Source organism: Carettochelys insculpta, chromosome 9 (genome assembly GCF_033958435.1).
Source record: "Carettochelys insculpta isolate YL-2023 chromosome 9, ASM3395843v1, whole genome shotgun sequence".
Classification (NCBI taxonomy): Eukaryota; Metazoa; Chordata; order Testudines; family Carettochelyidae; genus Carettochelys; species Carettochelys insculpta.
This window is the reverse complement of record NC_134145.1, coordinates 18,688,746-18,714,816: the sequence shown is the minus strand read 5'-3', so window position 1 is coordinate 18,714,816 and position 26,071 is coordinate 18,688,746. Positions and strand designations below refer to the sequence as shown.

Here is a 26,071-nt window from a genome sequence, read left to right as displayed (position 1 = left end):
TGTCCACAAAACTCTGTTCTGTGGTTGAAGAAATCAGTAGAAGTTCGGCAAAATTACAGAATGCTTCTGAGGAATAAGTTAAGCATATTACTAAAAATAAACACCTGAGATTCAGTTCACAACCTTTGCTAAAACTCCATTTAAGTAAGGTTTTCAAAACTGTTAGGTCAAAAAAAAAAACGATCATAAGCTGAGTTTAAAGGACCACTTCTCAATACAACTGCTGTCTGATACTAAATGAAATGATTCAGACCCTAACATACAGTTGAATAGACGGACACATGCTTGGTAGGGACCCAGTTTGCAACAGAAGTTCTTTCAGCATTAAAGAATCACCTCTATTGATAGGGGGAAAAAAACCCCAAGAACACTTGGTAATTAATATTTGGCAATAAGATTAAAGCATCCTCCTTAGCATGTGAAGGCAACAGGCATGTTTTGTAGCAGTCTATGCAAACACATTACCAGTGTGGGGAAGTAGGTTTGCTGCACAAGATCACCAAGTTACACAAACACACACACACCCTGGAAAGTGCAATTGCATTGGAAATGCCCATTTGCTTATGCTTTAATATTAAAAATATGAACATATGTGAAATCCAGTGTTAATACCTGGTAACTTTTTATTCTACAACAACATCAAGAGTGTGCAGACATATCTTCATAAAAATACACCCTGCAAGTTAGAATGGTAGGCGTATCTCCCCCCAGCCTACTCTGGGCATTTAGTCATAGCTAATCTAGTTAACTTTGATGTTGTGATCAATTATTATATTGTGATTTTATCCTTGGTCATGAAGATCTGATTTTTGCTGAGTATGAGTTTGTTTTTTTTTTGTCTGTATGCAGAAGAAATGCTTTACTAATTCAGTAACTGGATAGTCACTGGAAGGCTGAGACACTCCCATTAACAGCTTCTTGCTCTATACAATTTGGTCATTATTTGCAATACAGGTTTTAGTTGAAGTATTTTGCCAGCCATGACTTTTTACCTCTCCTAATAATGATGAAACTTCAAACAGCATTTTTAATGCAAGTGTAATGTAAAATGCTAGTGAAACATACCTTCCCTAAAAATGCCCCATGCGTTAGCAGTGACAATTTCTTCCATCTTCTAAGATTTCCACATCAGCAGCTCAGACTGATAAAATGAAAATTTGGTTCATTTAGTTGACAAGGTCAAACACTCATCTGCCATGGAGGAGAAATTTAAAAAAAAAAAAAAAAAAAAAAAAAAAAAAAAGCATTTCAACACGCAGCTCCTCATTCTGCTGATGTTCCCTCATATTATCCAGTCAGACATGCATACCAACTATTTATAATATACCGCCACCCTATCAATATAGGTTATCAGCCACACCTAGATTATTACTTTTATATTTCTGCTAATTGCATAAGGTGTCTGCTTAGTTCTTCTCAAGACATGGAGTCCCCTTGGTCCAAGAAAAAAAAAAAAAGTAGTTCTGTGGCACCTTATAGACTAAACGATTTATTGGAGCATAAGCTTTCATGGGCAAAGACCCACTTCGTCAGATGCATTAGAAAGCTTATGTTCTAATAAATCTGTTCGGCTATAAAGCACCACAGGACTTCTCATTGTTTTTGTGGATACAGACTAACACAGATATCCCTCTGACACTTTGTTCAAGAGAAACCCCCTGTGATCCACAAAGAAAACTCACACACTTCCATTTAATTATCTCTCCTCTTTCACCCACCCCAAATGCAAGATGTGCTGCTCTTCCTGGCAGTGCCCTTTACAACAAGGCAAAGCACTCAGATTGCTGAAAGACAGTTACAGATATGACAACTAGTGCAAAGTTACATAAAGGGTTGCCTTCTTAAAAAAAGAAAAAAAAAAGAGGGGAAACATGCAGGAATAGGCAGAGTGCATCTGAAAAGGTGGACACAGCCATTTTAAATGGGGGAACAAGTTCTACCTCTGGATGCTTTACAGAAGTACAGAACAACTCCTGGACTACCAGTGCCCATTTTTGGCTGAAATGGTGAAGTTTCATCATATTTGGGGAGCAGTCAATACATTTCTAAACAACATAGACCCCTGTCTCAGCATTGTCTCTTGGATGGCATCCACATGAGGTAGGGACAAGCGACACAGGAAAAGCATCATGACCCTAAATCAATTCTGTCACTCCATATATGCTGCTGTGAGCAAAGAGAAGGGCAGCTCCTTGAAACTCTCATTCTCTCACGCTTAAATGATTGGTTACAACAGCTATTTGTGTACAGGACTGCAGGTACAGGAAGCCATGCCCTATTGCAAGCTTTCTGCTTCTGCTCCCACATTACCCCATTTTGCTGCAAGAGCAGGAGGCCCAGGCTCCAGATGCACCCACAGACCTCACATGGCATCAAACATGGGAGAAAAGGTACAGGAGGAGCACCCATGGAGCAGACCGAATAAAAAAAAAAAATTCAAACTAGAAGTGTTCTACAGGCAGACTTGAACCTGAGAACCTCTGGAGCTTACTGCAAGTGCCTCTACAGCTTGAGCTAAAGGCCAGCTGGCTGGTTCTTAGCTTAGGCTGAAGAGGAAACTCATTCATTCAATGTGAAGTGGTGTAGCTACCATCCCATGGGACAGTTAACTACACATAGGTGTGTGGGTTACTAAAGGAAGACAAGATGGAGAAAAGATTTGACCCAGAAGAAAAGAGAAGAAACAGAAAGAGTGCTACTAAACTCAAGCCTGGCATAACAGGCTAGACTGGAGAAGTGGTGGCCTTGTGGACAGATATCAGACCCCAATACCTAGCTAAGCCACAGATTTCCTGCATGACTTTGGGCAAGTCATTTAATCTACCCCTGCCTCAGTTCCCCATCTGTAAAACAGGGATATCAGTATCTCCTCCCAGGCATGAGGAGGATAAAAGCCATTAAGGACCAAGGCACACTGATGCTACCACACTCAGGGCAAATACATAGACTGAGCGATACCTCTAACAGCAAACACCGGGGATTAGGAACTACTGCTTTTTCCTTCCTCCTTGAGCCTCTTCTCTTTCAAGTTTTGCTTTATCTATGGTGAGTTTTATCTTGCCTTCGTTCCTTTACAGCCATGTAATTATTGGTCTCTCTCTAAAGAGGAAAAAGCCTTAACTGTGAAAAATAAGTCCATGGGAGTTTAGTCAAATCTATTGTGCAAGGGCCAGCTCCAGTGCAGCATATTAGAATACATCCTCCCTGACACTCAGATACAGTGTGTTTGCAAACAGATATGAGAGGACAGCAGAGATGATTTGCCTATATTTTGACAAGAAGCTTCCACAAGCACATCACTTCAGCCTGTGAGAAACTTGTTACAGATATATGTGTTGGCAGCACTGGATACATTTTCCCATTTCAGTAAGAGAGTTTTTATTACGCCTTAAAAGGGAAGCAAAAAGCCATTGGGCCAATAATACACTTATTTTGCAAACTTCCAAGACACAGTCTGAATATTTACACTGATAGGACAGTATTTAACTTGAAGTGGAAGTGCAAGCAAACATGCAAAGACAAGCTCATTAAGGCTCTTCATTCAGATACCTAACAAACCCAAGAAGTTTTCTACCCCTTTAAAGCAAAGGCAAACAGAGATACACAGAAAGAGAGCAAAGGAATCAGAGTTACTTCAGCTCACCATCACAATTAGGATACTCTCCATGCTCCATAGCACAGCTCCTAGACCAAGAATATTCCTTTTCTCTGTACTCCTAAGTATTTCTACTCCCTTTTGAAAGAGATGGAAGAGGAACACCAAGCCTCTAGGGATAATTCCAACCTATTCCTTTGCAGATTCATGCAACAAGAGCAGGTGGCTGCTGTCCCTACAGCAAGTTAACCCTTTCCTCACTCACTTCCCCCGAAGAATCAGGTGTGTCCTCCCTCCTGGTGCATTCTGGTCCACTTCAGAATCAGAAGGGAGGGATTTTTTTTAATTACATCACACTCTTAGATAAGCACTCCCTCCCAGGGACATTTTAGCATTAGCTGTATCTAAACAGGGAGTTACCCCACTAGAAGCACAGGATCCCCTTGTGTCTTAAATTTTAACAAGGAGCTCCCAGCTGCATACTTAGAAAAAGTATCCTTGTGTTTCTCCCAGTGGTGGTGACTCCTGCAAACTAAGAGCAGAGTATAAGGCAAATTTACTGCAGCAATATAGCATGTAATTTAAATCAGAGTGGAAATTACAGATCAATAATCAAAAAATGCAAGATTTCCATTTCCTCCTACAGACCAGTGGTGGTTTCATTCTGAAACTGTCACATGTTTTGATGAACATACTGGGTTCCAAGCTAGACCTCTGACACTGTACTTAAAGGAGAGAGGTCAGCTAGTTCATCAACTGACTTTGCACAGGTGCTTCAATTTCCTGACAATTTCCAAATGTCTGGCTCTTTAAGACTCATTTTCCCCAAAGCACTTCACTTTGCAGACCTAAGAACTGGTTTTTCCTTGAGTTATTACCATGCTAGCTTTAGAGCAATCAAACTCTGTTGAAACAAAGGGGGAAGAGGTGCTGCAGCACCCCTGGCTTGAAGTTGTTTTCATTATATAGATGGTTTTCAGTTTGGTTCAATGGCTCTCAGCACTCTCACTCTACAAATTGTTCTGACACACCTGCCTCTATAATTATGACCCAGAACTTCTCTTCCAAGTTAACATTCAAACACACAAACAGCTCTATGAAATAGATGGGGGGTCTAATATCATGCACTCCCTAGCCCCCCACAACTACTAATGGAGTCAATGAAATGCTTCAGTATTGTCCCCATTCTCACAAAGGAGGAAAGTTAAATTATGACTTGTTCAAGGCCAGAGGGAGAATCAATTGAGATTAGAACTGAAGATTTCCTAACTCACTCCTTTCCTTAGACTATGACACTATTTTCCATGCTTGGCACTTAGTGTCTTTCATCAGAGGCTCTCAAATCATTTTATGAGCATTAATGGACATATATAAGGCCACACTTAAAATATGAAGGTGGCTGGTATTTTTAAAGGACACTTCTCTGCACAGGTGACTTAGTTAAGCCACTGATAACGAATATTCAGAGCCACAAGTGCTGCATTTCTCAAGTTTACCTGTAAGAGGGGCCATCAACATCTAACAAGTGTTAGAGATAATCCTTTATCCACGCCTACTTACAACTGCAAACTGGAAATGAGCAGTTATAGCTGTGCACTCTGAGATTTATCTCATCGAAATGAGACACTTAAAGCACCCAAGTCCATAGTAGATTTATAAATGGTACTCTGCTTGATCTTCAGGCATCCAGGAGAGAGCAGATTCTAGACCCTAATCTCTGCTTCTAATGAATTATCAAATTAGAAAGTAGAAATAGTTAAGCTACAGTTTTGCTCATTTGATCCAGTTCTCCATTTAAATTAAATCCACAGACAATGTGTAAGATTTCTAAAGGCGTCCTCTCCTCTAATTGATTTTTTTATGGATCTGCAAATGAAAAAATTTGAAAACCACCTCTGTAGGAAGCTGGTAACTTGGCCCCTGGTAACTTCCCCCCACACTCTACTCTCTCCTCCCTCTCAAACCCAAAGACCACTGACCAAGGGTGTGAATGAAAATCCATGACAGATGTCTTTGAAACTGGGGTTGCAATACTATGCCCACAGTGAACTGCTGCTTCTGGCCCTGGAGGCCACATTGTCTTGGAGTCCTGGAATGATGACCAGTGGCTGCATAACTTCCAAATGAGGAAACAGGCTTATGCAAGCAACCTGCACCAATGCCAGCTCCCTCTATTTTGGAAATGCATACCACCCCAGAGGCCACTGCTCTTTGGAAGTTAGCAACCTGACTGCTCCCAGTCAGTTCCAAACCATTCTGGGACTGGGAAGACAACTTTGAGGTGCTGAAAGTAGAGGTTTGCTACATTGCCCATACTGTAAGCTACCCCCAGGTGGCTGTCATAACTGAAGTCCATGAATTATAGTGGGATTTCCAAGGATGAGTGGGAGGGCAGTTCTGAATTGTGCATGGGGCAATCTGAATATTTGGTTTACTGGACGGGGACAGGGAATATGAGAACCAACAAGGTTACTATGCCTTTCTTCTACAAGGCTCAGTGAGCCTCATGAAGCGCTAGACTCCTGAGAAAGGTCCATGTTGCCAGGACTCAAGATCGTATTGAGGGGGTAAAAAAGGGACTTTCTTGTGTAGAAATGGTGTGGTCATTGTGACACCCTGAGACCCCAATATTTGCCACTGTCATGTAGTTTTGATATGTTTTGTACAAAGTATATCCTGAGGTAGCGTTAGCAGATCAAGACTTTTAGAAACATTCCTATCTCATTGCACTGTATGTATTATCGTTGTATGGGAAGTTGTGAAGTTTAACTATGTATGTGTTACTGAAACATGGTGTGAAATGCAAAACACTCACAAGCCGTCTTTTGGGTACAACAGCATAAAGGTCAAACACTGGTAAGGGCTTACTGAGGAAATTTGCACGAGCACAAGGTTCACCCCAAGAACTGTGGGAAACAGAAACGTTGGAGATAGCACTACACAATGAGAACTGTTTGACCCAGCTCACAGTAAAAGAGCTTTCCAGCAAGTGGGAAGGAGATGTAAAAGAGGGATAATTAGCAGGGCTGTCCCTATCAATAGGCAAAGTATGAAGCTGCATCAGGAAATCTGGGACAGGTCCATCCCTGGCAGGAGGAGGTTGTGGAACCTAGGACACACACAATCACTCTGCCCCCTCATCCCACCTCTTCCCCTCAAGTGGTGTGGCTTGGGGAAATACTGAGGAGCCTGGGGGCTGGGCATCACTCTGCCACCCTGCACTCATCAGTGGCAATCAGGGGAAGTGGAGCAACCTGACCCCAGCCTACTCCATTCTTCCAGCTCTTCGCCATATTGCTCAACTTCCCACTGCTGGTGAGTGTGGGGGATGGTCCCAATCAAAATCCATGCAAAATACACTTAGTGCAGGCTGGGAGGCACGTGTGAATTGCATCACCAGCAGTAGATTCCAGCCCTACACCTAGCTCGGGGAATTCTGGTAATCAGGTGGGCAGCATCTGAATTTCTCCTGCACAGCCACACAAGTGCAAAGCTTACAGGGAACACTGGTTCCACCCCTACACCTATGCTCCTTCCCCCATGCAATGCAGCTGGGAGCCCCAGGGAGCAGAAGGGCTAAGGCTGTGTCCTTCTGCTTCTTGCTTCTGAGAGTGAGGCAGGGGTGGGCCCAGCCCTTGCTGCCTCCCTGTCCTGCTCCTGCCCCCCACAGTTCCTACCCCCATGGCCCTGAGTGCAGGGCCCCTATGCAGAGCTGGCTCTGCCCCACGCCCCCATGGGGGGCTGCAACAGGCATCAAAATTTCTAGGGATGGTTGCGGGATAATGGCACCATGGGGGAGGGCTCTCAGCCTCCCTTCAACAGCACACTTGGAAATATCTGAGGAACAAATACTGAACTGTGGGAAGTGATGGTCCCAAGCTGGAAGGATATTTAGCCCATGTAAGAAAACCTGGGAAAGCGAAGGCAACTTGTGCCTTGAGAATCTGTCAGCCTATTTACCACTCAACATGTTAATTTAATAAAGTAATCTGCTTTGAACCATTTACTAATCCCTTAGAATCGTTAAAATTTACCTTTTGAAGTTAATACAACTATTTCTTGTCTATAACATACCCCAGCTTGTGCAATTCAAACTGGGGGGAAGGGGAAAGAAGCTGTTCATACCTCTCTTCACATTGAGGGAGATGGAAAATATACATCAACTTGCACTGTGCAGACCTTTCTATGCAGCAAAAGATGGTATTATTTTGGGTTCTTCCCCCAAAAAGGGGTGGGCACATGAGTGCTGGCAAGTCCTCTTGCATGGAGCTGACTTCCATTTGTGCTAGCGGCTGGGTGTGGCCCTACCCATGTGTGCGAGCCGCTGGAGGCCAGAGAGCCTAATTCAGCAAATGGCAGAGGAAACCCAAGCTGCAGGAGTAGGACAGGCTCAGTGACACCCCAATGCATCAAGTAGCATCCCAAAAGGTGGTAATCCAACCTGTCACAGTTATAGCCAGTGTTTCTGTGCCAAAAGCTATTTTGGGAGACCTCACAGACCCACTTCTAAGATGGCTCCTGCTGCCACTCCCTGACGTCACCAACTCAAGCAAAAAGGACTTAACTGCAGACTGGGTAACTCTAGAACTGTTTTCACTTGTGACCACTAAAATCCTACTTTTTATATTTAATAAAATACAAGACACCCCACCCAAACACACATAGCTTAACACCACTGCCAAAGACTACAATATTGATACCTTTTAGCTTCTCAGGAATACATTGTTACAGCCTCCTTCCTCCTGACTATTTTTACAGCCCGAGACAAAGATGAAGATGGCAAAGTGGTAGGATACCTGCAGCACTGTTATTAAAATGTTCCATGGTTTACAGTGCATGTAGGGAACAGTTAAGGAGGGATTTGGTTCCTTACAGGGATTACGTTTCTGGCTACCTATTCCTTCTTTAAAGGCATCATTTGGAGAACATAGCTGTGTTCAAGGAACCAGAATGGGACAGAAGAATCCCAAGCATTCTTATAGGCTGGGGACTGACTGGCTAATCAGCAGTACAGCAGAAAGCGACCGAGGGCTTATGGTGGATGAATGGCTGGATATGAGTAAACAGTATGCCCTTGTAGCCAAGAAGGCCAACAGCATATTGGAGTACATTAGAAGGAGTATTTTCAGCAGATCTAGAGAAGTTGTTGTTCCTCCATATTTGGTACTGGTGAGGCCACATCTGGAGTATTACATCCAGTTTGGGGGCCCCCACCATAAAAAGGATGTGGATGTGCTGGAGCAGGTTCAGCAGAGGGCAACAAAAATGATTATGAGGCTGGAACATGTGAGGAGGAGGCTGAGAGATTTGGGCTTATTTAGTTTGCAGAAGACAAGACTGAGGGGTGATTTAACTTCCTGAAGAGGTACTTCCTGAAGAGGATGGAGAGAAGCTGTTCTCAGTCGTGACAGACGGCAGAACAAAGAGTAATGGTCTGAAGTTACAGAAGGAGAAGAGTAGGTTGGATACTGGGAAAAACTATTTCAGGTGGGTGGTGAAGCACTGGAATTCATTGCCTAGAGAGGTGGTGGAATCTCCATCCCCAGATGTTTTTAAGTCACAGCTTGACATAGTCATGGTGGGGATGACTTAGTTGGGGTTCATCCTACTTGAAGCAGGGGGCTGAACTCAATGACCTCTGGAGGTCCCCAGCACTGTGATTCTATGATTCTATGAATAAAGGGAAGTGGCTTTTCAGTGCTATAGAGGACACATGGCCGTCTCTGCCTATGCAATGTTTCTGATGATGTTCACCTCTCTATATACTGGTGAGGGGTTGGGTGAGCTATGAAGGTAAACCAGACCCTTTTGCCCTGCTGTTAAACTGGAAGAGCCAGAGTGGATTTCTGCCACATCAAAAATTTGCTGAATTATGTTGCAGGATGAGGAGGCAACTTGAGAGGAAACTGGTTGCATTCTAAACAAGCAGCATGCCCATGGAAGAGAAACCATGTAAAAATTTCCACCTAACCCTCTGTCTTGCCAGAAAGCCCAGCCCTAGACCAGCACACCACACTGAATGGGACAGGCAAACAATCGGACTGCAAGTGTATTTTATTTCCAGAAATGTTGTATTAACATTGTAAGTCAGGTGTTTCTTTGCTGCTAAGAGACATGAACATGTGCTTGGGCAACTCCTGGAGAAAGGCTTCACCCATCCTCACATTCTTCAGCTTCCGCAGGGTGGATGATTGTGGGGAGAGGACAGACACCAGGAACCGGGAATGGTAATAACCATTTGAAAGGGTCACAGTGGGAGTGCACTGAACTGATGTACCACGCACAACCATCTCTTTCCCCTTCCTTTCTGGGATCTAGACTGCCTCACAAGCAAATGAGCAAAGGCCCTAATTCATGCAGCTCCTATTCATAAGGGGAAGAGAAAATGATGGTGGAGAGAGAAGGGGACTGGTGGGGGGTCAGCGCACACCATAATGTCATGGAACTACTTTTCTTACTGGGACCCTTTCAGAACTCATCTGCATCCTCCCTGCCCCGGATAGCACTGCGCAAGGACTGTCACTGCCCTAGTACCAGACAAGAACTGCACAGACACAGGAGCACAGTGACTGCTTCTGACAGGGTACACCACAACCGCACTGGCTAGGAGGGTGGGAGCCAGACTTGTTGGGTGGAAAGTCCCCTACCCCACAGCCCTCCTGGACATGCTCCAACTGCAGCCCAAGTATAAAGGCCAAGGAGGCCAATCTGTTGGGGCTCACCACTGGGCAGCAGGAACTCCTGCTATAGCTTGGGAGCACCTGCCTGAGCAGCACACCATGGATTGAAGGGGTAGGAAGTAGTCCTGGGCAGGGAGTCAGGAGGCTGGCCTGGTGAGCTCAGTGTGTTGCAGACAGATCCCCTGCTGAGCGGTGGTTGAGGGTATACCCACCACCAACAGGGCCTTGGGCTGGGGCCAGGTGGAGAGGGAGGGCCTGGGCTCCCCTTCCCCCACCCTTATGACCTCCAGGAAGGAGTAACACTGACCTGCCAAGATCACTGAGGCCTGCTTAGGCTGAAAGGTCTGATTGTTACTGGGGAGTAGGCTGTGGGGGCCTGATGGGATATAAAGACTAAGCCTGTTGAGGCCTGACTGCTACCGAGACCTGACGGGGATCTTGATGCAGCCGTAGCCTGGTGGCAGCATGTAAGTCCTCAGATGAAGTGTGGGGCTGGGTGCCCTACCACATTGCTCCGTGGTAATCTATCATAACTTCCACTGTGTACGTCACTGTGTTTCGTGGGGTTCTGAGCAAGTCACTGATCTACAGCTTAGTTGGCTTTGGGACCATGTCAGGAGGAGCTAGGGCAAGGAGCCACTTCAGACATTACCATGGCAAGGGGCTAATTTCTGGGAGCGTGCAGGTGCATTGTAACTAGCCACCCTCAGGTGCTGTTTCTTGCACAGGCTCTGGGTGCTCTTCAAGGGGCCTTCCTCAGCCAACCAAGCAGAAATGCAGAATCAGGTTCCTCTTCCTCCTGGGGCTTTGGCTGTGGCTTTTCTGACCTTTTCTGGGGCTTCGTCTGTGGCCCCTGCTGCCTCCAAACTGTGAGCATTAACTGCCCCTGGTTATAGAATAAGGCCAGAGGGGTTCAGGAGCGGAGTGTGAATCACTTCAGGTGATCTTCACATTTGAACTCCTAGAGGGTCCTGGTCCAGCTCATCCTAGCATGAGCATGTGCTAGGTTCCCTCCTGGAGTAACTGTTGAGTACTTTACCTGCCACTACAAGAACCTCAGGTGCTTCATGGGCACCCAGCAATGATCTGGAGTCTAGAGAACCCTGCCCCCTTCAGCCTGTATAAAAGGCCCCGTTAGAGGAGTATGTTCCTGCTGACTCAAGCGAAGATGAGAAGGACAATGAAGTCTGAGAGCTCAGAGGCAGCTCTTGGAACATGACCCTTGGTCACTTACCCTGATCAGCTGAGCTCCTGGGATCAGGCTTCCTACATATAAACTTCATGAAAACTAAGGTGCAGGAGGTGCTGCAGCATCCCTAGGTTGTCCCTCTGGTTTTCCCACGTCCAAGGGCCAGCTCCACCAGCCCTGTACTGGGTGGCTCCATCTCCTGGCCCCCAGGCAGACCCTTTGTGGTCCCACTGTCCCTGCCAGTTTCAGTGTTCCCTGGAGTCTTGCTGCCTGCTGCCCCACAGGCTCTGCAGCCCGCTGTCCATGGGGTACAGGACACCAGTCCTGGCGGCTGCACTTCCATGCTGAATCCTGCTGCTGGCCCGGAGTGCTGCAGCCACCTCCAGCTGTGGCTAGGTCGCCAACTCTCCAAGGGTGGAGGCTAGTGCCATCAAATGACATCTGATCTGGGAGAGTTGGCAATCCCACATGTGACCTCAGCCTGGGGCAGTGAGGGGTACAAAAAGATCAGCATCCGCACCCTAAAAAGAGTTCCAGTGCCACTGCATGACAATGTTGAGAATAGGGATGTTAATGGTTAACTGGTTAACTGGTAATCCTCCTGCCTACATGGGCAGGGGTCCTCCAGGCTGGCCAGAGCAGCCTTTGTCCATGGCAAACCCAGGCCAGGAGTGCTGCAGCCCTGGTCTGCAGCAGCTGAGACGGCCTGGAGTGGACCCCCTCTGGCCACCTTGCATGCCTCCCCTTTAATCGATTAAATGGCATTTTACCACCCTAGCTGAGAATTCTAGGAAATATTATGACTGTTTGTGCAGAACTTTGTCAGTTTTCCTCATTGTCTAAAAAATACTCTTTAATAAGAAGCAGATATATTTTTAGGGAGAGTTATGAAATATTCCCGTGGTATAAGTAACCTGAGCAAAACATCTGCATTATGAGCAATCCCCCCCTCCATCTTATTGATAAGTCAAGTGTATTTATACCAAATGAAAGATTTCCCTTATTTGTGAGGTTTACACTGTGGTTAGCAAAAAAAGTATTGGTAGTCACAGCGATTAAATGCTGAAACTTGCTGAAGCCATGACAGTTGCTTTTCAAGTTTAAACTAAAACTGAGAATTAAACAGCATGTAAAGCTACTGAAACATCACATGCAAGAAAAATCTGGCCACGCTATTCAGTGTTCAAACAAAGAAGCTTATGAAATGGAACCTTCTCTTTTAAAAAGACAGAGACACAAAACAAAGCAGACATTGTCTGAGAGATGCTCTATCTCATAGTCAGTGATATGGAGATGTCTCTTTCCTGACTCAGTCAGGGGTAAGCACCAGCACACAAGATTTTGTGTGGGTATGCAGAATTAAGACAATAAAAGAAATCCTGACTTTACACTTACAATGGATTTTAGATCATTTTAAGATTATGAATAATTTAAAACACTGTACAAGACTAATGTGAACAGCAATTTCATTTATTTTATTCAGTGTGTTGTTACTGTCACTTTCATATTTGTGTGTTTACCAAACACCCATTTTCCTTCAGGATTCAGCTTGCCAGTTCAAGAGACTATTTTACATATCACAGCAGAAGCAAGAAGCTCCCTTGACTCCTCTATTGCCTGTTCCCCTTTCTCTAGCACCTTCCAGCCACCCACAAAATCTTCTCCATATTTCATTACAGGTATTATTTTTTTCTGTATTTGTTTTATATTTTCCATCTTTTTCCATTCTTGCTCAAATCTTCCACTGCTAATTTTGCCTTTTTTTGACCTCATTCTAAATTCATTCCACTCTAAGAAGCAGATATATTTTAAGGGAGAGTTATGAAATATTCCCGTGGTATAAGTAACCTGAGGAAAACATCTGCATTATGAGCAATTCTCCCCCTCCCGCTTATTGATAAGTCAAGTGTATTTATACCAAATGAAAGATTTCCCTTATTTGTGAGGTTTACACTGTGGTTAGCAAAAAAGTATTGGTAGTCACAGTGATTAAATGCTGAAACTTGCTGAAGCCATGAAAGTTGCTTTTCAAGTTTAAACTAAACTTGTACAGGCCGTGTACACACTACCACTTACGTGGGCACAGGCTGAAGCTCTCTAGTTCAACACCTGCGGGAGATGGGCAGGGCCAAAACAGAGAAGTTGCTGAAACACAAAAGTTTAGCATTGTCTAGCAGCATCACTAACACTTCCACTGCTTACTGCACTCTTAGAAGACATTTAGGGATAAATTACAGTTAAATACAAGCCCAGAACACTGGGACTGGTAACTATAAAAGAAAAACCTTAATCGGACGGTGAGAAACTTGGCCTTGGACTAGAGAGGCAGAATCTGTATAAGTTATGTCACTCAGGGGGATGAATAAGACACCCTCCTCACCGACATAAGTTACAATGAACTAGGTGCTAGTGTGGACAGAGCTATGTCGGCCAGAGAGCTTTTTCTGCCGACATGGCTACTGATGCTTGTGGGAGCTGGAGTAATTACGTCAATGAGAGACCTCTCACTCATTGGTTTGCAGCATCCTCACGAGCAGTGCTACTGCTGTGCAGCTTTATCAGTTCAGTTGTGCTGTTACAAGGTCTGTAGTATAGCCATAGTTTAGGATTCCAATAAGGGTTGGTCTTTCAGATTATTCTTGAATAAAGATAAACAGTGTACCTATTAAAATTATACAGAGAAGTCTCTTGGGGTGGAAGTCAGGGACAATTTTCCACTCAAAGTATTCATTTGTAATTTGGCTCCCTTGTTCCTATAAATGAGGATAGAATATTTAGTTACAGGATCACACAAATTTCTCACTGACACATGGGGTGTCCAGACATGCTATTTTGAAATCGCTGGGTGCTATTTTGAAATGTATTCTTGCATGTAGCTGTGTTTATTTTGAAATAAGTGATTTTGCAATAGCTATTCCAGAATAATGCTGCTGTGCAGATGTAGTCTTGGAGTGCAGGGGACAAAGGCTACCGATAACACCTGCTCCATAAAGTGCCCTGGTTTAACGAGTCCATAACACCAATAGAGCCCAGCTGTCTGCACGCAGAAACAAACCTAGGACTTCTGGAACTTAGCATATAAGCCTCTACTGCAATAGCCAACTGGCTGTAAGCTAAGACTGTACATCAGACATATAATTCTCTCTGAAAGAAGCCTCTGTGCCACAAGATGGGACAATATACCACACCTGGGAGACATATGGGTTACAAGTGCAGCCACCAAATTGGGTATAGCTTGCCTACAAACGATCCAGGTAAGGTCAAAGGGAAAATGTACTCATTAGGCCTCCCATCAGTGAAACTCTTAGCAAGCTCCATACCATTTTTAAAGCTGCCTTCCCCATTGCAGCACCTGCAAGAGAGCAGCGATGATTTCTCCTCAGCCACTGGCATCAAATCTGTCTTAATAGGAGGCACTGCTACTTAATTATGGAAATATCTTTCAACTGTACTTCTATAGGAAAGAGGTGAGGGGCCTGACTGCCCACTGTTTTCTGCAGTTTCAGAGAATGTTCCTTTGGTGGAGTTTTGCTAGTGCAGGGTGATGTGATGCAGTCAAGTATCAGGCCCCTGATCTTTCACTGCACCCAAAGACATGCAGGTCCAACGTGCAATAACAACTGCTTTAACCAAACATGCCAAGTCATTGCATTCTTGGCATCTTTAATTCTGAACCACCCCAAGATACCTGATCACTTATAGCTACACCCACTGATCACTTTGCCCACCACCACCCAAACACATCCAGTTCTGTAGCAGAAAGATGGCAACTGTTCCAGAATCAGAATACCAATATTAACACTAAACCTAATTCAAGATGGGAAGGGAAGACTGTTAGATCCAGTTGAAACCCCATGGTCATCTGAGAAGAAAGTAAATGACTTATATATAACTTGGCCAGAAAACCCATCATGGATTATATATTGTATGTTCTGAATATACAATATATAATCCATATAAAATAAATCAGGAATCACCTTCTCTCATCCAAAAGAAAGCACAAAATAACTTTCCTTAATACCATGAAGACATTAGTTTACAGAGAAGAGTACTACTCACTGAATCATCAAGCATATCTTGCAGCATTTAGGTCACTGGATGTGGCTATCAGATACCCTGGCCTGTTCTAACACTAACTTTGCTGTGACACAGCATCATATCACAACTGGTAATTTTATACAGGTTACCAACAGAGGAGATTATCTTAACAGTTTTGCTGTGTGCTCCCTTTGATAGCAATTTTTACTAGATACGGTTTATTATCTTTGTCTTGCAGGACTGTCTAATTTCACCCAACTACCCAAACATATTTGTGCAGCTTTAAAAACAAATCATGTCCTTACATTCGAGAGCAACTCACTAGTGGAAGTCAATGGGAATCATATGCGCACCTTAGTAGTTTCAGCTCTTAAAACTTGTTTTACTCTTCAGACCAGGTAAATTTGTATATTTACTGTAGGCTATAATTGATAAAATCTCTTATTTGTCAACATAATTTTTTCAGACAAGGAGGAAGAAATGGACATAAGGTATTAAGCAGACTATCATAGTGAACCTGATTTTGCTGAGAATACCCCATCAATCCAAAAACAGTCTTAATTTTTAACAGAGATAAGTCACTATCAAGAAATTTTATAAGCCAATTTCAATAGCATAAAAACAATGTTGTTGTACTGTTTGATACAGTCACTTGCAGCACCAGTGAAATTCCTCAAATAGTAGATATTACTAATCCTGATAATTACAGTGCAGCAGTCCCCCAGGGTCAACCAAGAACGGGGTCCTATTTTGCTAGAAGCCCTAGAAAGTAGTAGATGGCTGCCCTGAAGCATTTACAATCTAACTGGACAAGACAGATGCAACATGAAAGAAGAGGTATAACACAGAGTGAACAATGCAATGGCACCAAACTACATTTTCCATGATTTTTTGGGGGGAAAGGTGGTTTAGGTTGGAGGGGGGGCAATAAATAAGGGAGAAAGGAAGGGTGAGAGGGGGACAGTACTGATAAGACGATGGAAAGAGAGGCAGGTGTGGAGTAAAACTCATGAAGAGGCTATAGAAGAAGAGGGTTGGAGCACATAGCAAATCAGTCTGAACAGTGCTGAGAAATTCCAGTACAACCTATAGAAAATTCTATAGCCAAACAAACACTATGTAACCTCCACCATGAACTCTTGTTTTTACTGAGGAAAGAAACAGTGACAACTGAACAAACAGCAGAGCAATTGCCACAGGAATACTCAAGTAACATGCAAAGGAGCATTAAGCAAAGGTCACCATTTGACATTTACTATAGAATATTTGCCAGACCTGGCTAGATATAAATATTATCATCTGCCACACTTAATTCCTCTATTCCTATTATTCTAATCACCTCCAAGACGAATTGCTTTAGTAATGTGTCAAAAATACAGTACATATTAAGTAGACCATAGCCTCCAAATATCTCAGATGGATATCAATATGAGAACCTAGACAGCTAGAATTTAGCAACCTACTGTGAATAAGCATCAGCTGACATACTGAGCATATTAAAATTGCAAGCAAATCTTGCACTGACATCATGCTACCAACTTAAAGTAGATTTCTAAATTCTCCAAGAGCAAGGGGCAGTTATAAACTAGAAAGAAATTATTCATTTGCAAAACGTCGCTTAACTTGATCCTCCCACGCATGTTCAAGAATGCAACTATTTCTCTGTATGATATTTCTTATGCCCTAAATTCTTTTCCTCAAGGAAGAAATTTTAATATTTTTAAAGTTTAATTCTGCTCATTACTTGTAAAGCACCAGACTTAGTTTAACAGGTATGCCTCAGGACTGAACTTCCCCATGCAAAGAATAAGTATTCAAGGAGATTGGCAGTGCAAACTTTCACAGATCACCCTTTAAGAATGCTTAGACATTATATTTGACTTCTAGAGCTCAAAAGGATGCTCCTACTCAATATATTTTTCTACTCTAAAGTTCTCTGAAAAGACTCTGTATAGCAATTGTGATGTGACCATGTGGCCCAGTAGGAACAGGACTGAAACCAATTTATTTCTGCTGGCACTGAAAGGCCATAAGATAACCATGTTCAAATCACTAGTGACTTAGGCAAATTTGAAAATATGCCCTAGAGGTGAAGGGTTCTATATCCTATTACCAATTGCATATGCCATCTGGTCTCTCCACAGCAAGATTTAACAAAAATAAAACAAAAAAGTTAGTGTAGCATGCATCAAAATCTGTCTGATTTAATTCTAGGAGTTATTTTTAGAACAAAATGATTCCCAAATGACTGCAAAAGAAATTAATAGAACTATATTCCCAAATTTTTCTTTTATTTCAGTCCCACTTACAATGATTTCACAACAGCCTTTTCTTCTCATTGTAACGATAATCATTTGCTTTTAAATGTATAGTATCGAGAAATGTTTCTTGTTTCCAGCCCTCTAAAACTGCATGGAATCTATGACCTGACCACCAACCAAACCACCAACATTATTCCAGTTTTGATGAAAGCCTGGACAAAGGACTTCTATTGTCACTTACCCTATGATTCATGGTCATGGTTCCTTATAAAGACCACTCCACCATTGTTTACTCAAGCGATGCTTGCAACACTGCATCAGCATCTTCAGGATAGTAGTTACCTATTCCGTAGATTTAGCTGAACGCCACCACAATGCATGTCTCCTTTAGATCCTCTCGTAAGCACGCTCATGTGAAAGATCTACCACGCACAGGCAATGCACAGGTTGCATCCTGAACCGCCTACATTTTCTTGCTACAGCTTCAAAAATTTCTTGCCATTAAGAGGTCTCAGCAGCACCCCACCACCAACCCCAGGAAAAATACTTCACCCCCCACCACCACCCCAATCAATCAGCAGGCCACAGCAGCACCTGGCTGTGTTTATTCCTGACCCGGGATGAAGAACTCTTTACATTGGCAGGACCCTGCCCTGCCCCTCTCAGGTTTCTGCGCCACGCAGGATCCCATCCATCCAGGGCCGGGCCCGGCGCAGGAGGGTGGGTCTGGAACCCGATCCCCACCCACATGGAGGCCGAAGGGGCGGGCAGGGGAGGCCCCCTACCTGAGCTGTCCATGGTGCTGCTGCTGGCGTCCAGAGGTTGCGGCTGCGGCTGCTGTCGGGCCGGGCTCCGGGCTGCGGCCAGCACGGCCGGGATCACCCCTTGCTTGCTGCCGCCGGCTCGCTCCTTGCTGCCGCCGCAGGACTCACCGTTGCTCTCCACCAGCTGCAAAGATTCGTAGCCGTCATTGCCGGGCTTTTTGCGGTAGCCCCCGAGCAGGCTCATGAGGGGCGAGTCCGAGCGGGGCGGGGCGGGGCCGGCGGAACAGCCCCAGCAGGAGCCCGGCTGCTGGGCGTAGGCCGCCGGCTCGGCGCAGCGCTGGTCGCTCGCAGGCTCGGCTGCCCTGGCCGCCAGGCGGCCCGCGGGGTCCGGAGCGCGGGCCCGGAAGCGATGCAGGGGCGTCAGGCCCGGCCCGCGCCCTGCCTCCCGCGGCCTGGCCTGCGCCGCGCCGGCAGAGGGAGGGGCGCGCATGGCAGCAGCCCCGGCCCGCCAGGCCAGCGCGGGGAGGCGGCTCAGCGTGAGGCGGCGGGGGGAGGGGGGGCGCGGAGAGGCCTGTGGCTCCCGCCTCGGCCTAAGGCTGACAAAGCCTCTCCCCCGCGTCTGCTCCTCAGGGTCTGGTGGGGCGATGTCAGGCCAGGGCCAGGTGCTCCCCGCCTGTGTTGGGAAAGTCCCCACAGAGGGTATTAGCGACACACATGCCCCATATATTAGATGGGTACCCACCGAGACATTACCTACCTCGGCTCCCAGTGCGCTCTATACACGCCTAAGGGGGGAGAAGTGGGGAGCCGGGGGGGGGGGGGGGGCTGCATTTGGTCCTGTCCTCAAGCTCAAAGGGGGGGGGGGCTCAGATGTAGATACTTGTGAAGTTTTTGGCATTGGATAGGTTTCCCACCTTGTTTTGAGGGGCAGCCCTCGGTAATGAGTGCATGTGCACAGGGGAAAGGCTAGAACAGCATGTGTTAAATTAAAAAAAAAACAACAGATTATTCCTCACTCTTTCTGGTGCCTTATTTTGTTTGTTATTAGGGCTAGGGGCCTCAAAAGGTGGAAGTGACCCAGGCCACTCTGGACCTCAAAGAGGGCCTGCACACACCATATGTATCACCTACCCACACACAGGTCCTATGTATTAGCTACCTACCTACCCTGTGCAGACACCCTTATATATTACCTACTCGTGTCTTCTGTTTATTCTGAATCCAATTTTCTCTTAGCAATTGAGTGCAAAAGAAAACAATTGAGAACGTCTCTGATTTGGAGCTGTAATTCACCTAACCTAACCATATCAAGGATTGTAAAACTGCAGACAAACGGAAGTAACTGGCACTTGGACCAAACCCCCTCAAACAAATGACAGAGGACAACTGTCAATGATTCCACCTTTCTCATCACAGGATTTAGACAAAATTGACAGAGGTAGGGACACAAACTTTTTTTTTAAATGTTGGGTTTCCCTTCCCCACTTGCCCTCCTCTCCGATCCTGGATAAATTTTAGGAGAGGTTTTGTTTGTTTGTGAAAGGTGATGATTTGATAGCCCTGGATTATGAAATCCCAAATCCTTGGGTTTAGTGTGAAATAAAATGTTTAGGAATGTTGTCTTCTGTGAGTGCAGGGGAGCGGACTTGATGATATCTTGAGCTTCCTTCCATCTCTATGATTCTATGTTAACAGTGTCACTATCCTGAAGATGGTGGAGATTGGATAAGCCAAACTGACTTCATATAGACCAAGAACCCATCTGATGATTACCCGGATAAGAATGATGGCCTAGTGTTGGCATACTGGAAAGGGCTAGACTACACTAGAATTGCTGCAGCTGTGCTACTGCAGTGCTGCTAGTGCAGATGTTGTATGGTAATGGGAGAGAGCTCTCCCATCAGGAAAAAAAAAAAACCACCTCTGCAAGTGGTGGTAGCTACGTCAGCAAGAGAAGCTCTCCCATTGACATAGCGTGTACACACTTGTGCTTAGGGCAATGTAACTTACGTCACTCAGGGGCTGGCTTTTTTGTACCCTTGAGCAAAATAAATGATATTAACGTTAGTGCTGGTGTGTAAAAGCTCTGAGATACAGAACACATGTGTACCGTTCTTGGTTCAGGTGCAAACTTCTTGTGTGACCTTGGGCAAATTGCTTAATCACTCTTTCCCCCTGCCTAAAACATAGGTATATCTCCATATTCCACAGGGGTACTGTTTGAATATAATCCATTGATGATTGTGAGGTGCAGGCTTTGGGGTGAGGGGTATGGACATAAGTGGTGGTCTACAACCATTTTGCAGGTGTACCACAGGCCTGGGACCTGATCCCCTCCTCCCCAGAGTGGGGAGCCCACCCTAGCTTTCAAGACCTGTGATTCCCCCATTGTCTCATAGCCACTTATCTGCATTTTTATGATTCAGTAGTCTAATATGAGTAATTTAGTATTTAAGATATCTAGAGATAACCAAATGTCTTTTGTCATCATGGATGATTGGCTGGTGGCTCTAGGGAAGCAGTTCTGGACATATTTATCATTATGATAAATATGATAAATAACACAAAGTGGGGTCTGGAGCGGAGAGCTGGGTCTGGGGCAGGAGAGCAGGGATTCACACCCCCACCATGCAGGGCCAGGTAGCAGCCAGGACCCCAACTCCACTGGAACTCCATTTTATAGGTCTGGGTAGCATCCAGCTGCCCAGGACCTGCTGGAACCTCAAACCACACTGGGCAGGGCCAGGTAGCAGCCAGCTGCCTGGATGCTACAGGGGATGGGATAGAGGGGGAAGCAGGGACCTCTACCAGGACCCCGGACTCTACTGTGTGCAGTCAGGAGAAGGTCTGCTTCCCAGGCCCTGACCTGGTCCCTTCTGAGACCCCAGAGCTAGCCAGCTGGGGCGGCATCAACCCCGAACCCACAGCTGTAAGTACACAGCTCAGCTGAGCTACAGCTGTGTTAATTAGGCCACATGTAGGCCATGGGTTGAAAGCTGTTGCTCTAGGGCATTTTATGAACTAAAATTAATCTTTCAACTATTTGTTCACAATATTGGCTATTGGTACAGCTAGTCCTATAATTTGGTGGTATAGTGTCATTCTTTGGCCTAGTATGGCTAAATTAAAATCTTATAGGCCTCAGCCTGTAGGCCTTGCATTTCAGCCCTACTTACTTAGAGACCTAATACATACCTTATCCCTTCTAACTCCTAATCTATTTTATACTTCTAGAATCCTGCAACTTAACTTTGCTTAGCATAAAATAACATGATGTTAATTAATCACAACATCGCACAATAAATGAATGAATAAAATAAAGTAATTGGCTACTGCTAATAACATTCCCCTCTGCTTCCAAGCATCTTGTCTTTAGCTAAAAGCCTGCATTTGGAAGAACTTAATTAACCATGCTATGAAATTTCCTCCCGTCTTGCCTTAAAATAGGATATTACCCAAACACATAACTGGTAGCATTGATCATGAACATAGCATGTAAGCTGGGCCACCAACAGGAGAGAGCAGGGGCAAAAGTGGCAGTTGCCCCAGGACCTGGCAATTTAAAAGGGCCCAAGACTTTGGGCTGCTGCTGCCGTTACCATGGCAGCAGTGGTAGCCAGAGCCCTGCATGGCATGAGCTGGGCAGCACTGAGTGCTAGCTGCCCCTGGCCCTTCCCCTTCTACCAGAGGCCCCACCCCTGTCAGGGACCCAAATCCAATCACTCTCCCAGCAACATGGCCCAGTGAAATCTGTCTCCAGCCCTTCATGTAAATGTTACTCATCATAGTCTAAGAGCTTCATGGTTAACCCAATATCCTAATGTCTCATAAATCAGTTGCTCTCTCTGATTTATAGAGATGAGGGTTATGAGCTAAACTTGTGGAAAACCACTTAATGTCTATGGCAGCTCAAAATAAGAAGAGCTAATTTCCTATCTGACTGTTTCACTGGACTCTATCATAGGTCCTGGAATTAGGGATGTGGGAGGTGCTGCTGGCCCCCTTGGCTTGAAGTAGTTTCTATTTACGTACAGAGTTAGCAGTTTGGTTCAGTGGTTCTCAGCACTCCCCACTTGAAAAAGTGTTCCAGCACCCCTGGACTCTGTCCCCTTTAAATACACAAAAAAGTGCCTATATCAAGATAGTATTTACCTAGGATATTCGCTCCCTTTTCTTAGTCTAGTCTGTAACATACAAGAAGAATTTCCTGAAAGTGTAACTCATTTGTATTCTAAGTTCTCAGTTAATTAAATTGGCTCTAAAAGCAGTTTAAGATAGGTTTTTTGTTTCTTTCATCAACATAATTTAGAACAATAATACACATGCAATAGGGAACTGAAAATCAGAACAAAGCCAACTTTATCCTAGCTACAAAAATGTGTGGTTGAAGTTTGTGACTTAACTTTATATTTAGAAAAGACAGTTGAACAAAAGGATTGTAATTTAAGGGAAAGAATTTTGCATCCTAATTCATGAACTAATTGTTGCTTTGATTACAACATTCAGTTCCTTTGAAAAGTAAATTTTATTCATTATTCTGCTTTACCATACTGAAACCAAGTTAGTGAACTTTGGGGCATACTGCTGAAATATTCCAATATTTCAAAACATATTGGGCTAGTTACCAAATGTTATTCTAAGCGAGGGTTGTGGAACTTATGGCCCATTAGCCAGATCAGACCTTCTGCTTAGTTTGATCTGACCTGTGGCAAGTCTCCATGCTATGGGCTAGCAGCCATGAACTGCAGCGCTCCTTCCTACCCACTGTGGGACTGGAGCCAAATGCTGGCTTGCCCCATAGCAGAGGGACGCTGCAAGCTTCAGCACCCCCATGTGGGGCTGGAGTGCAAGTGATGGCTTGTCCCATGGCAGGGGAGAGCACTGAGCCTTGGTGCCCCCGCTACTCCCCGCATGGGGCTAGAGTGCAAGCAGAGTTCCAGCACCCTAAGTCCAGTGCGATTGAGGTTTTCGGAGAGTGATTTTGAAGGCATTCTTTATAGTTTCACTTTGCACTTGTGTGTGGCCCCTGACTAATTTTTCTGTGGCTCAGTGGCCCCTTCCCTTAAAAAGGTTAACACCCCAGCCCATATGCTAAGGGCCTAATCCTACTCCCATTAAAGGCAATAGAAAAACTTCCTGCAATATAAGAATCTGCTTCCAACAGCCTCATCCAAAGCAAAAACATTTTCACTGATTCCAGTGGGGACTGGATCAGCTCCCAATGAGGTGGAATTTACACCAATGTTTAATATGCCTGTGTTTTGTGAAATACAGTCTATACAAAGCAGGCAGCTTTTCCTTATGTGTCCTCAATTCCCACTGATATGGCCCTATCTGGGTATTCCAACAGATAGAAATCGGTGCTATCAATGCCCTGCAAATGAAGCTCATTAAAGTACATTCAGACTTTTTCATTCATCATCTGAAATGGCTCCAGCTAGTAATCCTATTTCAGTTTCAGTCAATGAGGCCTAATGAAGCTCTTTCTATGGATTTCTTGTGCTACAGTATTTTTTATTTAAAGATAATACGAAAAAAATAGCAAAATTGGTGGTCATTAAAACAGCCCTTTTTATGGCATATTACTGCTTTCAAGGGTTATGCTAACCACTAAAAGAATTAGTATCTGCACCGCAGCATTAAGAGGCAAGCCCTTGGTTGGCAAGGAATGCAGAAGGCAGGTGACAGTGTCAGAATGTGGCATGCATACATCAATTCTGCCCTTAGGTACCTGTGACTTAAATTTTGAGATACTCAGGTGCTCAGTGGTTGTACTTGGAACTCATCCCTGGAAACGCTTATTCAGCGAGAAGGCCCAACTCAAGCAAGAGAGCACATTGAACTCAGTAGGACTTACCACAAGTAAAGGTTTGCAGGATGATGCCTGTAATTTAGCAAGCCACGCACTGCACCATGCAGTTGTCACAGTGGTTTTAAGTGTGCAAGATCTGTGCCATCCTCCAAGGAAGAGAACTCCCCTGAGCACAAATAATTAATTTAATAAATATAAGAGGAGAGCGGCAAATATAGCTTTCCCCTTGTTACGTGCTTAAGGTACTTAGAATCTACAGCATAGTAGCTAGTAGATATTAGCTAGTGGAGGATTGTATTCCTTTTCGTCTCATTTTGTTATTTTGATGTTTAGTGTAATTAGACTGCAGCAATTTAGCATAGTTAAGATCAGAGGTGAAAGGAAGCTGGTGCGCCCCAGTGCGGCACTACAGCAAGACCGGATGGCAAGCTGAGGCACTCAGCTGCAGAAGACGACAGAATGCTCCCAGCCAAGCTCCAGGAGCTCTTTGCAGGCATTAAGCAGCAGGCAGGTGAAAGGGGCTGGCTAGGGCATGCTGCACACAATTAGAGGACTGCCCCATCCCTGAGACCCCTTCCAGGGCCCTCTAGAGAGGGCAGGGTGGGGGCTGAAGCTCCCCCTACCCTGATTCCTATGGGGAAGCTGCTTCACTCCTCCCCTGCCCATCAGGGAGTGAGGGAAAAGTGAACAGTTTACTGCATTTCTCACTCTTCCTCCAGCTGGGCTGTGGGGGGCAGGAGAGCTGTGTACTTTGCTCTCCGTCCCTGACAAGGACATGAAGGGGAAGAGCAATCATGCCTGGTATGAATCTTAGGAGTGGGGGCCTTTAGAGCCTCCTATCTGCACCCCCATACCAACTGCCTGCACTAGGCCCCGACCCCCTGCATTGACTTCTGCACCCCCACAAGCCCCAACCCTCTGACCTATCAAACCTGACTCCTGCACCTCCCCACACACCAACTCCTCCCCGAGCCTCTGACATCCCCTGCCCTGACTCCTACACCCCTCCCATGCCCCAGCCTCTGCCCTAAACCCCCCAACCCAACCCTGACTCCTGCACACCCCAGTTCCTGGCTGCTCCCATTGTTTGGGAATAGTGAACTATGGCCAACAGTAGTGGAGAGCAGCCATCCCTGTAGATGTGCATGTAATTCAAACATCTGCCAGCCAACCAGGGGCTAACTCTGGCAAACTACATCTGGCCCGTGGGCCACTTATTGCCCGCCCCGCCCTAGGTTTATGTAGTTCTACTGACATCAGTGGCTGGGGCTGCAGAGACCTTCTACCACAAAGGTCTGATTATATTGCCAAGGCCTTAGGTTATGAGTCCTGCAGTACAAGGGGCTGTGCCCATTTAAGACATTGTGTGAGTAATAAAATTGCTATGAAACTGTGGGCATAACTGAAGGGTAGACTGTATCAAAACAACATGTATAGACTGAGAACGCAGGCCTATAAATTAAATTACAGTTGTACTCAGCCTTATAAACTTTAAGGTCAGCAGGGACTATCATGATCATCTAGTCTGACCACAGAACCCCCCTGTACGCTCCTGTAACAGACCCCTAACCTCTGGCTGAGCTACTGAAGTTCCCAAAACATGATTTAAAGATTTCAAGTGACAGAGAAACCACTGTTCACACTAACTGAACCTGCAAGTTCCCCATATTGCAGAGGAAGAAGAAAAGCCCACCAGGGTCTTTGTCAGTCTGACTGAGGGGATTCCTTCCTG

The 26,071-nt window shown here is 45.1% G+C and overlaps 1 protein-coding gene across 1 annotated transcript in view; it reads right to left on the bottom strand.

The window, feature by feature from the left end:
- Nucleotides 1–18,771, bottom strand: part of DNAJC6 (DnaJ heat shock protein family (Hsp40) member C6) — a 51,992-nt gene extending 33,221 nt beyond the window's left edge. Inside the window, exon 1 of the mRNA XM_075002737.1 lies at nt 18,549–18,771. Within this exon, the coding sequence (XP_074858838.1) occupies nt 18,549–18,771 (223 nt within the window). The remainder of the gene's footprint in view (nt 1–18,548) is intronic.
- Nucleotides 18,772–26,071: the final 7,300 nt, after the last annotated feature.